The 21,741-nt window shown below is 48.6% G+C and overlaps 1 protein-coding gene across 1 annotated transcript in view; it reads left to right on the top strand.

Annotated features, from left to right (window-relative positions):
- The window catches only part of COL5A1 (collagen type V alpha 1 chain), a gene marked incomplete at its 5' end in the record, with an annotated part of 133,077 nt that overhangs the window by 30,858 nt on the left and 80,478 nt on the right, over positions 1-21,741 (top strand). Inside the window, 9 exons of the mRNA XM_039364247.1 lie at positions 1,923-1,979; positions 3,037-3,090; positions 4,402-4,455; positions 9,736-9,789; positions 12,354-12,407; positions 14,787-14,840; positions 15,869-15,913; positions 21,084-21,137; positions 21,413-21,457. Coding sequence (XP_039220181.1) covers positions 1,923-1,979; positions 3,037-3,090; positions 4,402-4,455; positions 9,736-9,789; positions 12,354-12,407; positions 14,787-14,840; positions 15,869-15,913; positions 21,084-21,137; positions 21,413-21,457 — 471 coding nt within the window. The remainder of the gene's footprint in view (positions 1-1,922; positions 1,980-3,036; positions 3,091-4,401; positions 4,456-9,735; positions 9,790-12,353; positions 12,408-14,786; positions 14,841-15,868; positions 15,914-21,083; positions 21,138-21,412; positions 21,458-21,741) is intronic.

The following is a 21,741-nucleotide window of genomic DNA, read 5'->3' as shown; positions in this document are numbered from 1 at the left end:
TAGTTGCAGACCTGGGTGGCTTTTAATTACAGAAGAAGATAATCACAGGTCTTTTAGGGTATTGAATTCTAGCAATGGAACAAATTTGTCCCTGCAAGGTTATAAAATGTGGACAGCCCCATTACCTACCCAAAGATTTATTGACTCTCATGGAGCTACATGGCTTTTTAATTAGTGGGGTTTTTTAAAAAAAATAAAATAAAAATAAAACGTGACAGTGACATTTTAAGCTCTTTGTGTACCGATATAAAGTCATCGTTAATTATTCCAGATTCTCTGACTTCCCACCTCCTACCTCTCTGTCTGTATCTAGGATATATATATATATAATATTATTATTTTGGTGCACTGAGAATTCGACTCTACTTGCCTTAGGGGGAAGCACATGTGGGGGGGGGGCTAATCCTCCTGCACTTCAAAAGTAAGTCTCATGAGTAACCCCCTTGTCTGCCCCGGGTTTCTTCGGAGGAAAGCTCCTTTGAGTTCTGCCTCTTTCAGTTGTCCCGCTTAGCCCAATTCTTAGTGCTAAGGTACCGATTCATTAGATTACAGGATCGATTTGACCCCCCCTTCTGGGTGAAATAATGTCACTTAACAGGCTGGATTTGCAGTGAGCCTCCATCCTCAAAAACTAACCAGGGTTGCCTGTTCCCTGTAGTGTGAATGCTTTTAACTGGCCTGTATCACGTGTGAATGCAGTATGGGTGTTTATATACTAGTTCACTCCAGAAGATGATAGAGGACAGGAAGACCTGGAGGAACGTTGTCCATGGGGTCGCGATGGGTCGGACACGACTTCGCAATTAACAACAACAACATACTAGTTCAGTGATGGCGAACCTTTTAGAGACCGAGAGCCCAAAAACTGGCCCCGCCCCCGCTCCAGCCCCTGCCCTGCTCCGCCTCCACCCCGTCCCCCACCCCACCTGCCCCCAGGGCCACTCACTGCCTTCAGGGCCCACTGCAGATCGCCCAGGCGGCCCAGCAGCGCCATGGCAGCCACGCCCTCTGCGGATGCCCCACAGCATCAATTGTGCAGGATGGGGCATGAGGCCAGAGTCTTGTCTACGCTGCCTGGCTACCATGTCCTTGTCTGCGCTGCTCCGTGTGGGCCACGCTTGGGGGCGACTCTCCTCCAGGGGGGCTACTGGTGAGGAGGGGGTCACGGGAGGAGGTGAGGCTGGGGCAACGGCACGTGTGCCCACAGAGACGGCTCCGAGTGCCGCCTGTAGCACACGTGCCATAGGTTCGCCACCACTGTACTACCGTAATTTCCGGCGTATAAGACGACTCGGCGTATAAGACGACCTCCGACTTCGGAGCCGATTTGCATGCCTAGAAAGTCGTCTTATAAGCCGGAAAATATGGTAGTTGGTTTTATTCAGTTCTGCAGAGCCTTGCACATCCAAAGAACGATCGGAGGCTGCAAGAGGTGGCATTGGACTGCACTGGGCAAAGTCCAGTCCTAACCCAGCAGCCCCCTGCTTTCCCCTCCCCTCCCCTCTTCCCTCCCCTCCCCTCCCCTGCCCTCCCCTCCTCTCTCTCCATGCCTTTTCCATTCCTCTTGCCCTGGTTTTCCATCCCCCCCCCAATCCCCCCCTCTTCCTCTGAGCAAATGCAGCAGTCTAACTTTGCTCCTGCTTCTTCCATCATCCGGGTAAAGGTGGCTTCAGTGCCATCTTTTTATTCCAAATTGTGGAGAACTGCTTGCCCCTTATGCCTGACCGCCCCTCCCCTCCACCCCCAGCTATGAAGAAGAAGCATCAACCCGGATGCTTACAGTCACCAGTGGGGCTGTTGGCACTGCCCAGGGGGGCTTTCAAAGGCCCTGCAGCCCCTCCCTCTTTCTGGAGAGCCCAATCCCCGGATGGCTCTCCAGATCCTGGCAGGGTCCCTGATGCCATTTCTCTCTTTTCCTGCAGCTGGCTCTGAGGGGACCCGCTGGCCCAATGGGACTGACCGGAAGACCAGGCCCCATGGTGAGTAAAGCTCCTTCTTTCGCACAGCGCTAGACACCGTTTCCTGTAACTCTGAGATGAACGAACGCAGAGCAGCTCACCTGCTCATACCTCAGTGGGGAAGCTTTGGGTTCTGGATGGGCTTAGCCTAACTTGGCACAAACTCTTCCTCTGAGAAAAATCAAACCTTGAAGGTCAAGTTGGAAGGGCCCAACCCTCCCTAGGCAGGAACCAGCATTACTTGACACGTAGCCACTAGTCCCTGTTTAAGGGGCCCCAGCCCAGGGGTCTCCCCCCCCCGGGCAGGGTGTCTTCCCTGCAAACAGCCCTGAGTGTTGCTACACCGAAATCGGCTTTGTGGTCATTTAGTTCCCCGTTTCTTCTCCTGTCTCTTGGAAGAACAACAGTTATCATGTGGAGGGCAATTATTCAACCCTTTAGATCAGTGTTTCCCAAACTTGACAATTTTAAGGCATGTGGACTTCAACTCCCAGAATTCCACAGCCAGCATTGCTGGCTGTGGAATTCTGGGAGTTGAAGTCCACATGCCTTAAAATTGTCAAGTTTGGGAAACACTGCTTTAGATACCTGCAGCAGTGATCAGGCCTTCCATTGAAGTCTCCTGTTGACTCTCATTACTCATCAATAGTCATTATTTAGCAGCTTGAATCCTATTGAGTTAATTTCCTTAATGCCTGCTGAGAATAGAACTTAAAAGGCTGGATACAGCGGCCCATCTTTTAGACGGCTTTTTAAACTGAGATGGTGTGGACTAGGCGAGCCTCGGGGTTCCTCCCCACTACATCGAGGGGATTCTTAAATCCGCGTCCGTACGCCTTGGAGGCTTCCCGCTGCTCCTGCCTTGATACAGCTGCTATAGCTCCCTTCGAAAGGGTTTGCCCCGTGGAACGGGCTCCTTGGTGCTTAAGGCCAAGCCTTTTGTCAGCTGCCTGCTTTCTTGGTCTGCCCTCTCCCTGGTCCTTTGTATCTGTTCCCGCTGGGTCCCTTTCTCCCCGTTTTGGATAGGCGAGGGTTGCTTTCCTGGTGTGCCTTGTTAACGGTGTTTCTTTTCACGCAGGGGCCCCCAGGTGGTGGAGGAATCAAAGGTGAATCGGGAGACATGGGACCTCAGGTAGGAGTGATTGGCAAGGCCAGTCTTGGGGGGAAGGTGGGCGGCTCTGCTCCTCCTCCCGAGTCTGCTGGATTTGCCTTCGACGGAGAAGCTGTCTAAAGCCAGGACCAGCCTCGAGGCAAACCCAGCGCTTCCCCAAAGGGGCCCAGGAAACTGTCTCCCACAGACCACAACCCACAATCTCTACCTTTGAGTCATTTGTGTTTTTGTGTGGTTTTATGGATAAGCACCTCCGCTGTCCCTGCCCGTTGATAAAAAGGTGCATGAAATTGCCAGTAGACTTTTCCTGCTCTGAAGGAGCCCCTTCTGCCCCCCCAGGGGGAGTTGGGGGCTTCTCTTGGGAGTGGAGGAGGCGAGGCCAGGCGCAGCGTTCACACCTGTAGGCCTCCTAGCCCAGGAAGGCTTCACTGCCCTCAAGGGAAGGTCCCAGAGATCCTTCTCTTCTTTCAGAGGCATTGTAAGGACCCACCCCACTTTGCATCTTAAGAAGACAGAACTCTTGGAATAGTTCTTCCAACAGGCATCCTTTATTAAGAGAAAATGGTTGCAGGCGTTCTAGACAGGACTTGGGGTCCAAGCTCTCCCATTCAAGGTTTTAAGGGGTTCCCCAGTAGCCCCACCCAATCACCCCCTACTTCCAGCGACAGTCTCAGGCATTACACTCCCACCCCCTTTTCCTTACTGACGGCTGGAGGGAGACTTCAGAGAAAACTACATGAAAGGTAATAGCCTCCTTTGTTATGATTAGGTCTTTTTGGTGCTATCCACATCCAGTTCCTTTGAAGTATACCGAAGGAAGTGAGGGCCATAAAGCCCCTTTGTTCACCCCTTCCCTTCCTTGTATGATAGAATCCAGAGAAGGCAGAAATGGGGTTTTCTATAATTGATAACTAGAGATGAAATATAATTGGATTCTGACAGGCATTTCTCTTTTGTCAGACTGGACCACTTTGGGCCATAGTCCTGTTTGTCTGTTAACTTTCTTGAGACTCTTGAATTTTTGCAGTTAACTTTCTTGAGACTCTTGAATTTTTGCAATCTCCCAGAATAATTGTTCTGGGGAGACACATTAACACAATGTCAAGCCCCCCCCCCACCAGTTGCATGCTGTCAACACATCTAGTAACAGGAGATTCCTGAGCGTCCTTCCCTGCCTCTCCATCCTGTGGTGTCCTTCAGTAGAGCGCCTGGGGTCTAAGTGGAGGTGAGAGTCACTTGGCCTTTCCTCCAAGCCCTCTGGTGCAAAAGAAAAGAGCCAGGCTTTCCCCAAACCTTCAGGTTCTGATTCTCCTTTGGTTCCATTTATTGCAGGGTCCACGAGGGGTGCAGGGCCCTCCGGGTCCATCAGGAAAACCAGGACGACGGGTAGGTAAACTCTGGAACGCTTGGCTAGGCCTGGGCAATCCTGGCACGCTCAAACCTCATTGGTTGTGGCCTAAAGACCCTGGTAGGTCGCCCATGCCCATCGTTGGCAGGGCACCCCAAGGCAGAATGAGAAGCCAGTTTGGCGGGAGCGCCAAAGAAACCACTTCCTTTATTCAAATTTGCTTGTGCTCTGATCAAAGCTCCTTCACAATTCTGAAGTGCTGTTCTCAAAACTGAATGGCAGTTTATTTATTTATTTATTTATGAGACTTATATACTGCTTTAAGTGCAAGCACTCTCTAAGCGGTGTACACCAGTAAGCAATATATATATATATATATATATATATTTACATTGCCCCCAACAATCTGGGTCCCCCGGAAGGGTGGAAGGCTGAGTCAACCTTGAGCCGGTGAGATTTGAACCGCTGACCTGCTGAACACAGTCAGCTCAAGTGGCCTGCAGTACTGCACTCTAACTTAAGATAAACTTAAGTAAATATCAACCTCACCTAAGTGGATGATACCACCTCACTCGCTGGGAAGATTCAGGAATCTCTTCTTGAAGGGGAAAGAAGGAAGCGGAAAACCAGGTTTGATATTAGGAAAACCCCAGTGATTGTGTCATTTGCCAACCCCCAATGTTGAAGTGTGGAGAAGAGACGGAAGCAAACCAGAGGTTGCGGCTGTAGCCATGAAAGAAAGAAGCATCTGCTGCTGGAGGGAAGACTACGGCAATTGGAGATGAACCACTGAAGTGCAGGATATCACAGTGCAAGCAACAAAGGTGTGTGTTGTCAAGGTCTTGTTTTTCCCAGCTGTACATTTGGCTATGAAAACTGCACCATCAGAAAGGCTGAATGAGAGAAACTGGGATGCCAGATTGCTCACTGGGAATATCCAAGCTAAACGTTGGAGGTTTGGAAGGCACCATGCGAAGGAAGAGCCATTCAGGATGACTCAATGCTTAGAAAAATCGAAGGGACTGAAAAAGAGGCCGACAGAAGACAAGCAGAGTGGTCCTATCTCTGACAGCCCAAGCAGGAGCTTAAGAGAACTTCAGTCCTGGGGAAGTGATGTCCGTTGGGTCACAAGGACACACGAGTGACTAAGCAGCTGAACGAGGAAAAGTCTACTTTCAGGGGGAATCTCGCAACAGCTTCAAGAACGGGGGAAGCTTGCAGGGGCATCAAGCTCTCCTGCCCTGTATTTTAGTCTGTCTTGAGAAGGAATACTGTGGACTCTGCAGGTTTGGTTTCAATGCTTTTCAGTTTGGGAAAGTCCAACCTCTGTGGCTGCATCACTTTCTCTCCCTGGTTTATTCTTGTGCAGCAGCGGACGAGAAAAACAGAGAGAGCGAACCGATGCTTCAAAAGAGCCTGGAGGAACAATAGCAGTTTGTGATCAGGTGTATTTGAATTAACAAGCAGCCCTTGCTCCTTTAATTGAAATATTAAGCCAGTTAGCACGTCTTTGATCTCAGCCAAACCCATCTGCATCTTACCATAATCTCTTCCGGGAAGGGCTCTACGTGCTTTTGAACGGCCGCCTCTCCAAATATTTTCAGAGAATAGACTCACTCGGCCTTTCCTCTTTACATCTGCCGATGAAGGCAGGAAGATTTTCATCCATATTCTTGAAATAGTCCTGCAGGATTTCAGAATTCCCTAATTCAGGATCCTGCTTTCGAATGAGTGGCCATAAAGAACAAGGAGTCTCGTGGCATGTTAAGGAAGAGTAGATGAACTGCTGCATACATTTTTGCAGATCAGAAGCCTTTGATCAGAAGTAATATTGTGTATACCCAGAGCTGCTGGGAGGAAGGGGGGGGGGTTGGTGCATAGGAAGAGGGGAGGTGAGGATGGAGCCGTTTCTGCCCCTTCTCTCCAGCCTCCTTTAACTGCGGGAACCAAGAGGAGCATCTAAACCACAAGATCAGAACAATCAAGTCCGTTCCTGCTCAGGGGAACCTTTATAGCTAGATCCGTGACCGCTTACTTAAGATCAGGAGAAGTAATTTGCGCAAATTCATTTTGTGTGCCAACTGTACCCATTGCTAGGCTTGCTCATGGGCACTCATGTCTTAGACCAGTAATGGCGAACCTTTTAGAGAGCAAGTGCCCAAAAAACGGCCCCTCCCCGCCACCCCTGCCCCTGCCCACTCTGCCCCAGCTCCACCCCCACCTGCAGGGCCATCCACCGCCTCTACGGCCTGCCGCAGATCACCCAAGCGGCCCAGCAGTGCTATGGCAGCCACGCCTTCCACCTGCGCCCTGCAGTATCAATTGCGCGTGACAGGGCACAAGGGTGGAGTCATGTCCCTGCTGCCCGGCTGCCATGTCCTTGGCTGCACTGCTCCGCGTGGGCCATGCTCGAGGGCGACTCTCCGGGGGGGTTGCTGGTGAGGAGGAGGCCATGGGGGGAGGCGGGGCTGGGACGATGGTGCGTGTGCCCACAAAGAGGGCTCTGCATGCCCGTGCCGTAAGTTCGCCACCACTGTCTTAGACTCTCACACATACAGATTCACAGAAATTTGGAACTACAAAGAACTAGGCATGGGGCTGCCCTTGAAGAAGCTGCAACTAGTCTGGATTAGAGTGCTATGTGCAGTTTTGCACAGCGCACCTGGGTGGCACCTGTGGTGTATGAGCTGCGCCAGCCTGCTAGTCTGGGAGGAAGGAGACAGGCAGCCTGCAAGAATTCACATCCTCTGATAACTGCAGTGCTCACCGAAAGCCTCTCCCCAAAGATGTTCTGCTCTTGTGGAAGTTGTAGGGTGTATCTAGCCAGACACATGTTCTCCCTGGATGCCAAGTGGTGAGGTTTACAAGGCCCCAAGTAACCAGGGAACTGGATAAGTGACTGCAGTGACCAGCAGGAATGACCTCGAAGAACAGGAGGAGGAGCTGCTACCAAGACGATGGTCAGATAAAAGAAATCCAAGTCCTGGGCAGAAATGTAATCTGAGAGAGCGTCTCAGAAGCTCTCAGGAGCATAAAGGGAGGGGAGGCGCATTCAGAGTTGTAAGATTCTGTTATTGCACCCTTACCATAAGAGTGGTATTAGCATGCGTGACTTTGTTTCCTGGTCTGATCTGCCTACTATTGAATCTTTGCAGAATTTCTTGGACCAGTGCCTGATTAAACTGCAATGTTGGTGCTAGCAGGGAGGGCGTGCAACTGTGGCTTAGGGCAGGTCAGCTCTTGCAAGCCCAAGATCCAAGCCACGGTCCATCCTGATTTGGAACCAGGTGGGGGAAAGCAGGAAGGGGAGGGGTGTGAAAGAGAGCAAACGTTTTTAGACTCTGAAACACCTGTCATACGTCTGCCCGTTCTGTTCAGAATGGCCCACGCTTTTAAAGGAAAACGTGCAGCGAACGTGCAGTGATTTAGTCAGAATAGAGCTGGAAGTGGACCTTGGAGGTCTTCTAGTCCAGCCCCCTGCTCAAGCAGGAGACCCTATATCATTTCAGACAAGCGGCTGTCCAGTCTCTTCTTAAAAACCTCGAGTGATGGAGCACCCACAACATCTGAAGGCAACTTCTGTTCCACAGGTTAATTAACAAGATGAACGGGACAAGGTTGGGAGGGGCACTCCCCCCCCCCCGACCAAAAAAAGACATGCCTTAACTTGGGCACAAACTGCTTCAGCCAAAAAAGCTAATACAATCCTTAGTTGTATAAACAAAGGCACAGAATCAAAATCATGTGAAGTATTAGAACCACTTTATAAAACCTTAGTTAACACCGCACCTGGAATATTGCGTCCAGTTTTGGTCACCACATTACAAAAAAGATGTTGAGAAAAGAGCAACTGAGAGGATTAAAGGCCTGGAGGCTAAAACATATATGAAGAACGGTTGCAGGCCGAAAAGCTTTAATATGGGAACCAACGTGGCATAGAAAGAAAGCTAGAGTCAGGTTTAAACGTGACTTAAAATGTTACTTGATGGGTTAAAAAGGCTTTAGAGATTTTCTCTGATTTAATATGAAGGATGTGGATTTATTGTTATTATAGTTGATAAGTATTTGAGAGAATAAACCTTTTCAAGGGGTAAAAAGACTTTATAGATGTAGACTGATGAAATGATAGAATATATTTTTAAAAACAGAAATGTATTTTTGGGACTTACATTATTATTATAAATATGATAATTATGTTGTAATAGATAGAGAGAGTTTGTTTAATTTAATTATGAATGAAAGATGGGAATTTCCTAATATTATAGTTGATAAGTATTTGAAGGTGTAAAATTTATCAAGGGCTTAAAATGATTTTTTGTACATATAGATTGATGAAATGATAGAATATATATTTAAAAATAGAACTGTATCTGTTGGACTTATATTATTATTTTAAATATGATAACTATGTTGTAATAGAGAGAGAGAGAGGAAGAGCTATTTGTGATAGGGAAAAAATCAGTCTCAATGAATGACCTATTATTAAGGATACCTGAAATCCCAACTATATGTTTACTAAAACGTAATTGGAATATGACAACTGTAATTAGTAAAGCTTAAAAACAGGATATAGATTATTATAATCGCATGTGATTGATGATTTCTGTTTGATCGAACTTTACCTAAAACTGTATTAATTTTAATAAGCAATATTATATTTAGGAAACAGAGAGGAAATTTTTGATAATTAATTTGAGCTATACTTATATGACTTTTGTCTTTGAATGACTTGACACCCTGACCACCACGTTGCATCCTAAGCTGGAAAAAAATGGAAAAAAACCAATAAAACTTTTTATTAAAAAAAAAAAAAGAACGGTTGCAGGATTTGGGAATGGCTGGTCTAGAGAAAAGGACTAGGGGCGACATGAGGGACTGCCACAAGAAGGAGGGGGTCACCTTATTCTCCAAAGCACCAGAAGGCAAGACCAGAAACAATGGATGGAAACTAATCAAGGAGAGAAACAACCTGGAATTAAGGAGAAACTTCCTTAACAGCGAGGATAATCAACCAGTGGAACAGAAGTTGCCTTCAGATGTTGTGGATGGTCCATCCCTGGAGGTTTTAATAAAGAGACTGGACAGCAATATGGGAGAGATGGTATAGGGTCTCCTGCTTGAGCCAGGGTTGGACTAGAAGACCTCCAAGGTCCCTTCTAGCTCTATTCTGATTGAATACGTACCGTAGGGGAAGAAGGGAAGAGGTAGATGATGGGGTGAATGGGTTGTCTGATGACTTAGCCTCAGCTCCAGAGCAAATTTTGTTGCCCCTTGGTCTGGTTTGGCTCCTTGATTTCCTTTTTCTCCTCCCCTTTTAGGGACGGGCTGGCAGCGATGGTGCTCGAGGGATGCCAGGCCAAACGGGGCCGAAGGTAAGTGGGCCAAACCATTCCGTCTCGCGCCCCTGCCGGTCATTCCCCATTCCAGATGTTCTTTGCAGGAAATCTGCAGCATCCAGGGAGGGATGCCACACTGAACGGCAGACCCAATTGCCCTTTACAGAACCGCCTTCTTTCTGTGGCCTCACTCGGCTTTCATCAAAAGAGACAAGCAGTCATGCCCAATCTGAATGCAGGGATGTGTGCCTGGAAGTCGTATATTAGCAGGTTTAAGTGGCTGATTATGTAGGTACTTAACGTGGAAAGAGAGGCGGGGAGGGAATTGTTAAAGAGAAGGAGGATTGCAAATCACTTTTGCTTCTTCTCCAAGTCTCCGGGTCTCCCGAAGCCGGAGCTTCTAGGAGGAGGGAGGAGGGAGAGAGCTGGCAGGAGGATAATTTATGGCTAGAGAGGCGAGAACTAATTCCAACACCAGGCGAGGATGTGCAAGGATGCTCCGGGACTTAAGAGAATCCCCATCCATCAGCTTTCTCCTCATCGATCCTACAAGGACAGCTTAAACTGCTTTCTGAAAGGTCCAGGCAATCCATTCTCCCAAGCCTCCCCCTCCTTGTGAGCAACACCGGTGCAATCGCATGTGGAGAGAACCGTCGCTAAAGGCAGGCAACACTCGGTCAGAGCAGAAGGAGCAGCATTCTGAAGAAAGGGCTGGGATGGGGAGAAATGCAAGTGGAGAGTCTGCAGGAATAAAGAATATCATTAACAAAGATAAAGTTTACACTTGCCCACCTCTCATCCCTATCAAACCCATGAACGCAGCATAAGGGGAGTGCCCAGGCCGCACCCCTATAAGCAACCATTATCTATATTACACTTACCCCCCCAAGTGTAGAGAGGAAGTAGGGTAGTGAGAGAAGGGGAGGGGAAGAGAGTAGGATGGGAGTTGAGAAAGAGGAGGGAAGTAGGGAATGTTTTAAGAGGGTGGACGCGGCCTGGGGGGAGTGCGCAGGTCGTAATAATGTTTATTTTATCTTAAAATTGTATTGTATATATATATATATATATTACAATGTTTATATGGAAAAAATAAAAAACTTTCAATTAAAAAAAAGATAAAGTTTAAAAATAGAGGTTGGAAAAGCATCTGCTAGAGGAGGGGATGTGCAAAAGAACTATAGTTTAGGAGCGATGAGGAATGAAAGGCAGCGTGGAGTTCTACAAATTTTAAAGAACTGCATAAAAAAAAAAAACTTGAATCCCTTCCTCTTCCTCCTTCACCTCAGTGATCTTCTCTCTTCCACTGCCAAGGCAAGGCAGTGGGGAGGATGGGGGGGGAGGTAAAAGTGTGAGGCTGCCTGGTGCTTTGGGCCCTATCCTGGGGTGGGAAACAAGTCCCACCTAGCAGGAATAGTCAGGGAGGGGAGGGGAGGGGAGGTGGGATCCCCCCAGCAAGTCCTGGCTGCCTAAAATCAGATGCAGCCTGCAACTGGAGACCCCGGGGTCTCCCGAGACCTCCAAGCCCTTCCCAAAATTGCCGTTTTTAAGGCGATTCTTTGGGAAGTCATCCTATTAATTTAAATTTCACTGCAATTAAACAAAACCTAATCAAGCTTTTGCCCATCTCTTTGTTTTGGCTCACCTCCTTAGCCATGGCGGGTGTCTCTGATGCCAAATTGGCTTAAAAAGGCTGCACTGGTCTTTTTTTTCCTGTTCTGAGTCAGAGCGCAAAAGCCTGAAACAGGGAACTGGGCATAAAATGTCCTCTGGGGGGAGAATGGAGACCTTGTTATTGCAAGTGAATGGAGGGGGTGTTCCAAGTCTCTCCAAGGGCCCCCCTCTTCTACCCTCCTTTAGCCAACACTCCCCTTCTCTTTCCCTTTCTCTTTCCCTCCCCTTCTCTCTCTTCCCCTCCCCTTCTTCCTCTTCCTCTTCCTTTCCTTTCCTTTCCTTCTTTTCTTTCCCTTTTTCCTTTCTCCTTTCCTTTTCTTTCCCTTCCTCCTCTTTCTCCTTTCCTTTCCTTTCCTTTCCTTCTTTTCTTTCCCTTTCTCCTTTCTCCTTTCCTTTTCTTTCCCTTCCTCCTCTTTCTCCTTTTCTTTCCTGTCCTTTCCTTCTTTTCTTTCCCTTTCTCCTCTTTCTCCTTTCCTTTCCTTTCCTCTCCACTCCTTTCCTTTCCTTTTTCCTTCCTCTTCCCTCCCCCTCCCTTCCCCTTCTTTTCTTTTCCTTTTCCCTTCCCCTCTTCCCTTCCTCCTCTCTTTGCACTTCCTCCAGGCAGGGTGCTCCACGCTTGGCCCTCTGAGACAGGAGGCGGGAGCAGTCCAGGCCCTCGCAGTGTTACCGCTTAGCCAGAGGAAGGAATGGGGAAAGAGTCAGGAGAGGACACACCACCAGGCCAGGGCTGATGTTCCCAAGGAGGCTTTCGCAGTTGAAGGCTGAGCAGGCACAGGAGCTCCTGAAACCCAGGATTTGCCTGAGTGGACACGAGCCCCAGTCGGCCCAGATTCCCGGGCTTAGGCCACCTGAGCCCACTCCCTTCTGTCCAGCAGACCCAAATCTCCCCACGCCGGACCCTCCTCAAGTCTCTCTCAATTCTCCTGCAGGGGGACCGCGGTTTTGATGGCCTGGCTGGGATCCCTGGAGAAAAGGGCAACAGGGTGAGTCCCAGCTACATTTCTGCGTTGTTCTGCTTTCCAAAGGTTGCGAAGGAGGAGATGGCCTCTGCTGGCTTTTTTTTTTTGTGGCAAGCCATTGATTTGGACCGACCAATTTCTCCGAGGACCAGCACCTTCTCATCTTTCCCCGTTGTCTGGAAGCATCTGTGGGCTTCCGTGTCAGGCTGTGTCGTTTGGGACTCAGCCAAGGAATTTTGCCTGCCTCAGTTACGGATGAGGAGAGTCACCCGGGATGTTTCTCAACCAGGGAAGAGAGGGAGGGAGGACTGTTTTATTACCAAATCCCACGTTTTTCTTAATTTTCAGCCATTACTACAGAATCTTATGTGCGCTATAAAAAAAATGGGGGATTTTAAAACATTGAAGACAGACGTTACTGGTGAAATGAGCGTCCGGGATCAATCCTGAAATCTCCAGTGCAGCTGTGCGTTGCAGTGGAAGATTTTAATGACATGCTTGTTCAGGAATTGATGTTTTTCTCAAACACTGCTTGAAAACTTCATCAATGACACATCCAGGCCAACCTGGGGGAGGACGTCAGGGAGAAAACGGAAAGTGATGTGCAAATAATGGTCTTACAAATAATTCCCAGTGTTTTGAAGCATCCGGGCCCAGCAGGACGGCTGGTTCCAGGCCCAAAACCCTCTCAGGAGGCAGCTGGGTCTGTGGGCATTGTTCTTTTTGAGCCCCCCCCCATGGACAATAGATTGGGCAGCTCCTCACTGCTCCCCAGTAAAAATGCCCATTTGGGGTGTCACATTAATCTTCTTTCTTACCTGCTGTTACCTCAGAGATCTTTACATTGGCACTTGATCACCTTGGTGACCGCCTTCCCTCTGGATCCCTGTTTTCTTCATTCCTCGCAGCATCGCTCTCTTTTTTTTAAAATTTATTTAAATTTTCAATACATATAATCCCCCCCACCCCTCCCTCCAACCCCCCCCCCCACTTCCCAGAGCAAAATACAGGGTTATTATAAACAAAACAAACACAATCTATAACTTTTAAAACAAAAAAAAATTCTATACAATAAACAAATTCATACATTACCCTTAACTCTCTCTAAACTTAAAATAATAATAATAATAATAATAATAATAACATAAACAAATCTAATATAAATGAAATATTATAAAAATCTATAAGTAGTAATTATAACCTCAAGAAAAAATTAATCATAAAATAAATGGAACTTTAAAGTTCCATATTTATTCTGAATATAATCTATCCACCTTCTCCACACTATAATAAATTTTTCTTGTGTACGGTCCTTTAAATAAGCAGAAATTTTTGCCATTTCCGCTAAAGTAGAAACCTTCAGTGTCCATTCTTCTAAGGTAGGCACAGCGAATCCTTCTTCCAGTATAAACCTACAAGTAGTCTTGCTGCAGTTATTAAATTCAACATTAAAATAGTTTCATTAACATCTAAATCCATAAAAATACCCAATAAAAATAGTTGAGGAGTAAACTTTATCTTCTTTTTAAAAATCTTTTGAATGTTCCACCAAATCATTATCCAGAAAGCTTTAACCTTCTTACAACAGCAACAACAACAACAACAGCAACAGCAACAGCAGCATCGCTCTTTTTATTTTACTTCACATTTGACTCTGTCTGGCAACTGTCTCAGGAGGTTTGGCTTCCAGGCCAAGGGGTGCCAGCCAGGGACGGGCGGGGGGCTGGAGCTGTAGGAGGAGCACGGGTGGCTGGACTGGGTAGGGGTAGTAGGCCTGGCGTCTGGGGAGAGGGATTTGCCTCGTCCTTCACCCACACATCCAGTGTGACCTGTAGAAGGGTGCCCACACACAAGGCCTTCCAAGAAGATCTATAGCAGTGGTTCTCCACCTGTGGGTCGGGACCTCATTTGGGGTCGAACGACCATTTCACAGGGGTCGCCAAACAACGCAGTCCGCCATTTTTTCCCCCTTTTCCTTAGCTGTGCTACTCCCTTTTATTCTATTGGCTTTTGAAAGCCCATAGAATAGACTCTCCTGAATAGAGTCTAATTCTATTGGCTTTCAAAAACCAATAGGAATTGTCCAGGCTGTCTCTGCCCTGCTGAGCCCGCCAAAAGTCCCATTCTGCAAACGGTGCTGCACCAGTTGAGTAGTCCTCGACTTACGACCGGTTGAGTAGTCCTTGACTTACGATCGGTTGGGGGGTCGCGGCATTAAAAAGGCTGAGAACCACTGCTCTATAGGAACAGGCCATGGACCTGCCTCCCCTGCACAACATCTCCTAATGCATAGTGATGGAAGACTCTGCCAAGCCAAACACTCAGCCTTGGACACTTGAAGATTTTGGGGGGCGGGAGGAGGCATTAAAAACATGGCTGATGCTGCCCTTTTTTTTCCTTCAGGGTGATCCTGGCCCCTCGGGCCCCCCAGGCGCCCCAGGTGAAGATGGTGACAGGGTGAGTTCTGGCAAGTGTTCTTTTGAATCTTAAGTGATGTGGGATCTGTTGATCATTCACTGAGCTTCCCTGCGGGAAGGAAGCTGCTGCGAATCAATCTCTGCCACAATCCAGCCACACGGACACCCAGTTATGCCTCCAGAGGCGAAACAAAGAGTGGTGGGATATAGGATCCCACCCTATATACCTAGCACATATAAATATAGGAAGGCTTATAGAGAAAGGATTCCTGTAAATCCTTCAGCTGGTGACTCGATCCATCCCTGACTGTCCTCCCTGGGTCAAATGTAGTCACCCAACTTTCCTCTTTTTTTAAGCCATTCAGCCAAGATCAGTGAGACCGCAATTACAGCCGTCTTGTTCCAGCCTTTGGAGTCCTCCTCTTCAGAACAGAACAGAATAACAGAGTTGGAAGGGACCTTGGAGGTCATCAAGCCCAACCCCCTGCTCAAGCAGGATACCCCATACCATTTCAGGAAAATGGTTGTCCAGTCTGTTTTTGAAAGCCTCCAGTGATGGAGCACCCACGACTTCAGGAGGCAGGTTGTTCCACGGGTTGGTTGTTCTCAGCCTTAGGATGTTTCTCCTTAGTTCTAGGTTGCTTCTCTCCTTGATTAGTTTCCATCCATTATTTCTTCTCCTGCCTTCTAGTGAAGGAAGCTGCTTTGCTTCCCCTCCCCGAGTGGTTTGCCACATTTATTTACTTATTTATTTATGAGACTTATCTACTGCTTTAAGTGCAAGCACTCTCTAAGCGGTGTACACCAGTAAGCAATGTATATATATATATATATATATTTACATTGCCCCCAACAATCTGGGTCCTCATTTTACCTACCCCGGAAGGATGGAAGGCTGAGTCAACCTTGAGCCGGTGAGATTTGAACCGCTGACCTGCTGAACACAGTCAGCTAAAGTGGCCTGTAGGACTGCACTCTAACTGCTGCGCCACATCCTATTATTGCTTAACAAGAGGGGCCTGACTAGGGTCTGGCTCTTACTCCCCCCTTTTTTCTCTTGCCAAACAGGGTGACGATGGAGAAGTTGGACCCAGAGGTCTCCCCGGTGAACCTGTAAGTTTCTGGAAAATGGCGGCAATTCTTTCCTTTGAACAATGGGGGGAGGGGGCTGCTTCCCAAGCAATATTTGGCAGGCGTTTAAGGCACACATCCAAGAGCAGAATATATGAACTGGACCATGGGAGGGTGGCTGGGAATCAGCTGAGGTAACCAGAGGTCCCTACAGGAGTTCCAGGTGTACAAACGGTCCAGGCGATGTTGTTTTTCAACTGCTTCTGCCACGGACTCTCCTGAGACGTTTCCCTGAAGGTGAATGTAGGACTTTTGTCTCTTGTAGCCTTAAACATGGCCAGAATAGGTGTTCTCCCCACTCCAGAATTTAAAATGCACATTTTGAGGTTCAGATTCAAATTCAGGGACAGCAGAAGATGGTGATGCAGCCAGAGCTGTGAGCGTGTTACTCTAAAATGCCTTCATTTGGAAGATTGTCTCCCAGAAAAGGCCTGGGTGCTCAAGGTCCCAGCAGTGGGAAGACTGTCGAGCAGAGCCCGCCCGGAGCCTCAGGGCTGTAGACAGAGGCAGAAGGAAAGGAGACCTGCAAAGGTCAAGGTCAACCCCTTCACTGTGTGGCCAGGAGAATCGCACAGAGGCCAGCAGGTCAGGTTTGATGGAAGGACCCACCCCACTTTGCATCTTAAGAAGACAGAACTCTTGGAATAATTCTTCCAACAGGCATCCTTTATTAAGAGAAAATGGTTGCAGGCGTTCTAGACAGGACTTGGGGTCCAAGCTCTCTCATTCAAGGTTTTAAGGGGTTCCCCAGCAGCCCCACCCAATCACCCCCTTCTTCCAGCGACAGTCTCAGGCATTACACTCCCACCCCCTTTTCCTTACTGCCGGCTGGATGGAGACTTCAGAGAAAACTACATGAAAGGTAATAGCCCCATTGTTATGGTTAGTTCTTTTGGCGATACACACATCCAGTTGCTTTGAAATGTACCGAAGGAAGTGAGGGCCATAAAGCCCCTTTGTTCATCCCCTTCCCTTCCTTGTATGACAGAATCCAGAGAAGGCAGAAATGGGGTTTTCTATAGTTGATAACTAGAGATGAAATATAATTGGATTCTGACAGGAGAGTTTATTCCCTGGGCTGGTGGCAAATCCTCCCTGCCAAAGCATTCCGGCTGATGATCCCAACAGAGCATACCTGAGACATTCCGATCTCTAATGCAAGGCTTTATTGAGCATAGCATACCGGCACTAATGAATCGAAAGTCAGCTCTGATTAAATTGGCGTGAAAGCAGCATATTAAAAGTATAGCAACTCCCTTTCCCCCCTGATAGTGCAGGTCACATTACCCAACTAAACTCCAGACAATTATTATGAGAATCTTCTGTTTCCAAAACAAACTCGAGGGTGACCTTGCAGTTCCACGGGTCAACCCACATTCCATTCTTGCCCACTCCCCTCCCTGGTTCTGTAGTGTGGGCAATCCAAAGAAGAAAAAAATAAATATCTGAAGCAATATGAATTTTTTCTGAGCTTGACACTAAGTTCCATACGATTATAGGGAAATTGACCCACAAATGCAAGAAAGGAAAGTCTCTCTTTGGAATTTGGAAACAGCTTCTTTGTGCTTCCCTGTGTAATTACTGGTAATGTTTACATAACGCTTGGAAATGTTTCAAGCCCTTCCCTTGGGCCAGCTATGTCGACCAGGCTCCTTTGGTCATCTTGGCCACGAGGCAGGTGGATGGATGTTATGGCCAAAAGACCTGGCTAGTTCCAAAGGCCGCATGTCTGGGGGGGCTTCAGGAGTTCTTTACAGCTGGAGTTACCTCCCCCTCTTTCACACCCGTACACAGACCTCCATTTCTTCCTAGCTCTTAAGAGAACTTGACAAGATGGAAATCAAGGCTACTGTTGTAATCACAAGAGTATCCGTCCAGCAGCTTTCGTCAGGGATTTGCAGAGAATAGCACTGACTTGTCTTGTTCAGATCCTTCCAGTTAGCATCAGCCTTCCTTTTTTTCCCAACCTGCTTCTCCACAATGAAATCAAAGCTGTTGATAGCTCTGAAACCACCAGGTGCAACTGGAATTGTTTGGCTTCTGACAGATGGAGAGAGAAGGGGGGGGATGGGGGCAGGAGCAGCACGGTAATCTCTGCCTGGCTGCAGCCGGATTTGCTCGTTGCCCTTCTGCGCTTCTGAGTTGGCCACTCTTCCAGTTCCAGGCACTCCGATGTGGATGAAGCTAAACTGGGTTTGTGTAGTTAGTGGTGGGCACTCAGCCGTACATTGAGACAGAATTTGGCATTTGAGCAGAGCATATGATCTGAAGATGCGATGCGTGTGTGCGCGCACATGTGAACACAGAGAGTTAGGACCACCTTGGGACATGAAGTTGAATGCCACTTTGGGGTGCTCTGTGTGTCTTTTATTTGCTCTGCTTTCCCGTCTTTTGTGCTTTGGGAATTTTCAATGTGAAATGAGCCTTTTGCAAAGGAGAGCAGTTGTATCCCAGCGGCTGCTCTGACTGAGAAGGAGAAGGGAGGCTACCGATTGGCTACAGAAGTTGTCACTCATCTTTTCTGGCTGAGAGAGCAGCCCTTTCCTCCGCTTCTGCCAGTTTATTTATTTATGAGACTTATATACCGCTTTAAGTGCAAGCACTCTCTAAGCGGTGTACACCAGTAAGCAATGTATTTACATTGCCCCCAACAATCTGGGTCCTCATTTGATCTACCCCGGAAGGATGGAAGGCTGAGTCAACCTTGAGCCGGTGAGATTTGAACCGCTGACCTGCTGAACACAGTCAGCTAAAGTGGCCTGCAGTACTGCACCCTAACTGCTGCGCCACCTCGGCTCTTCCTCCTCTCCTTCCTCCCTCTCTTCCCTCCTTCCTTCCTTCCTTCCTTCCCTCCCTCCTTCCTTCCTTCCTCCCTCTCTCCCTCCTTCCTTTCTTCCTCCCCTCCTTCTTCCCTCCTTCCTTTCTTCCTCTCCTCCCTCCTCCCCTCCTCCCTCCCTCCCCTCCCTCCTCCCTCCCTTCCTCCCTTTTATTTTTATTTATTTTATTTTATGAGACTTATATACCGCTTTAAGGGCAAGCACTCTCTAAGCGGTGTACACCAGTAAGCAATGTATATATATATATATATTTACATTGCCCCCAACAATCTAGGTCCTCATTTTACCTACCCCGGAAGGATGGAAGGCTGAGTCCACCTTGAGCCGGTGAGATTTGAACCGCTGACCTGCTGAACACAGTCAGCTAAAGTGGCCTGCAGTACTGCACCCTAACTGCTGCGCCACCTCGGCTCATTTCCCCGGGGTTTTGTTTCCTCTGCCCATAAGACCGTCTGAGCATCTGCACAGAATTCTCCCCAGGGATGATGAGGCCCTTGGTGCTCTCTGAGCTTGGCGGTTTGCCTGCCGATGTTTCTGAAGATGTTACCCTGTTGGATCATGAAATGTCGGCCATCAGTTCACCGAGCTCAGAGAGCACCAAGGACTCCCAGATGCAAACCTGAGTTAATGTTCCTTCTATTCAAGATGACGAAGTTCCTTGAATTGAGTGGCTGGGGAGAGGACCCATGGAGGCAGCTCCTCCAAACTGGTTCTTCTGCAACTGAGAGCCAATTGGCACTAAGTGCACCTCTTCTCGGGTGGATTGGCAAGAGCCTCTGCTAAGAACATTGAGATTGGCATGGTCGAAGTTTGTTGGCCCAGCAGATCTTCTCACATCGGTGGGTTTCAGAAGGCTTCCAGCCAGTAGAAGAGATTGTCCAATCTGCTGTCACTAGAGGTCTTTCTCCATCAGTGCAGATGTTATAACAGGGTTGGGAGGGACCTCAGAGGTCTTCTAGTCTTGCCTTGCCAAGGCAGGAGACATTATACTATCCTGGACAAATGGTTTTGTCCAATCTTTTCTTGAAAAACCTCCAGTGAAGGAACACATAATGTATACTAGGATCTTTTCACTCGGGGTATCAGCTCCACAAAATGCCTTTGTGCTGCTCAGCTTCAGACAATAAGGTTGAAATTACGGTCCTTTTTGGTCAAGTATATTTTTGTCCGCATATTGTTCAGAATGCTGAATGGACTGCTGGTTGCCAAAGAACTGTCAGTGTTTTATTTTTGTATTTTTCAGTTGATGCTCAACTCAAGCTTTGCTGATCTGTGAAACGGTTGTTTCAGCTGCTGAAAAGGCAGGCAGCTGTTCTGTCCCCTGAGGGCTGGAGAGGCTGCTTAAGCCCCCCTCAGCCTCCGGGCCTGGCAGGTTCTGAGGAGTTCTAAGCCAGGGAGCCCAGAAAGAAGCCTTCCCCCCTCCCCCCTCTCTCTCCCTCCCTCTCTCTCTCCCTCCCTCTCTCTCTCCCTCCCTCTCTCTCCCTCTCCCTCTCTCCTTCCCTCACTCCCTCTCCCTCCCTCTCTCCCTCTCTCTCTCTCCCTCCCCCCTCTCCCTCCCTCCCTCCCTCTCTCTCTCCCTCCCTCTCTCTCCCTCCCTCTCTCCCTCTCTCTCTCCCTCCCCCCTCTCTCTCTCCCTCTCTCTCCCTCCCTCTCTCTCTCCCTCCCCCCTCTCCCTCCCTCCCTCTCTCTCCTCTCTCTCCCTCTCTCTCCTCCTCTCTCCCTCTCTCTCCCCCTCCCTCCCTCCCTCTCTCTCCTCTCTCCTCCCCCCCCTCTCTCTCTCTCTCTCTCCCCCCCTCTCTCTCCCCCTCCCTCTCCCTCCCCCCTCTCCCTCTCTCTCTCTCTCTCCCCCTCTCTCTCTCTCTCTCCTCTCTCTCCTTCCCTCTCTCCTCTCCCTCTCTCTCTCCCTCCCCACTCTCCCTCTCTCTCTCTCCCTCCCTCTCTCTCTCTCTCTCCTTCCCTCTCTCTCTCCCTCCCTCTCTCTCTCCCTCCCCACTCTCCCTCCCCCCCCTCTTTCTCTCTCTCTCACACACACTGAGTACTTGCTGCAATGAGTGGTAAAGTCCCCGCAGAGCCCAGGAGCTCCAAGAAGGACCGATGCCACCCAGGAGGCAGGAAAGCCAGTGTGGTCTAGTGGTGAAGGTACCAGGCTAGCTGGCCAGATCCTGGTGCTCCCAGGACAAGGTCAGCTCGTGGAGCAACGTTCACCCTCAACACGGTCCCCTGTCTTTTCCAGCACAGAGTTGATAGTGCAGCACAGGATGAATTGTCTCTGCTCCTCGTGGGCACTTTCATATTAAACTTGCTTCTTCTCACAGGGCCCCCGTGGTTTGCTTGGACCGAAGGGACCTCCGGGGCCACCAGGACCTCCGGTGAGTAGAAAGAAATGTTTTGGCAGGAAGCCGGGACGCCTCTCTCTCTGCCACCCGGGACGCCCCCGTCCTTCGACTCTCGCTTCATTGCAGTGGCAAAAAAAACTTCACTTGCTTTGCTTTCGTTGCCGGTATTTGGCATGGCCATATTTTTCCACCTGCCGATCGGAAGCAGAGTTTGCAGGGCCGATTGGAGGAAAGATGCAGGCCAGCTTGGGGTGCTAATTGTGACTCACGTTGTGCCTCTTCCTTCCTTTTGTTAATCTTCCCACCAGGGCATTACTGGGATGGATGGACAGACTGGCCCTAAGGGGAATGTGGTAAGTGTCTGCCCACCACGGGTGATCGTACTTGTGCGGCATAAACTAAATCCACTAATTACTTTTCCAGACCGTCTTCATTTCAAAGCTGGTGGACATTGCTTTCCTAAATCAATTTACCTTTTAAATTGATTTTCATGGGTTGCCTGTTGCGTTTTTTGAATAAAGAAATCACGGGCGTAATCAGTGGTCATCACAACATTCCAGCGTCGAGGGCTGTGTGTGCCTCTCTGTGTCTCACGAGGCACTTAGGCACATAATTAGTTGCACGCAGAGCTTGCTCT

The sequence above is a fragment of the Crotalus tigris genome, unplaced genomic scaffold (assembly GCF_016545835.1).
Source record: "Crotalus tigris isolate CLP2741 ecotype Arizona unplaced genomic scaffold, ASM1654583v1 scf7180000019692.1526454, whole genome shotgun sequence".
NCBI lineage: Eukaryota > Metazoa > Chordata > Lepidosauria > Squamata > Viperidae > Crotalus > Crotalus tigris.
The sequence above is the reverse complement of the archived record's forward strand: the minus strand, read 5'-3'. Positions and strand labels throughout refer to the sequence as shown.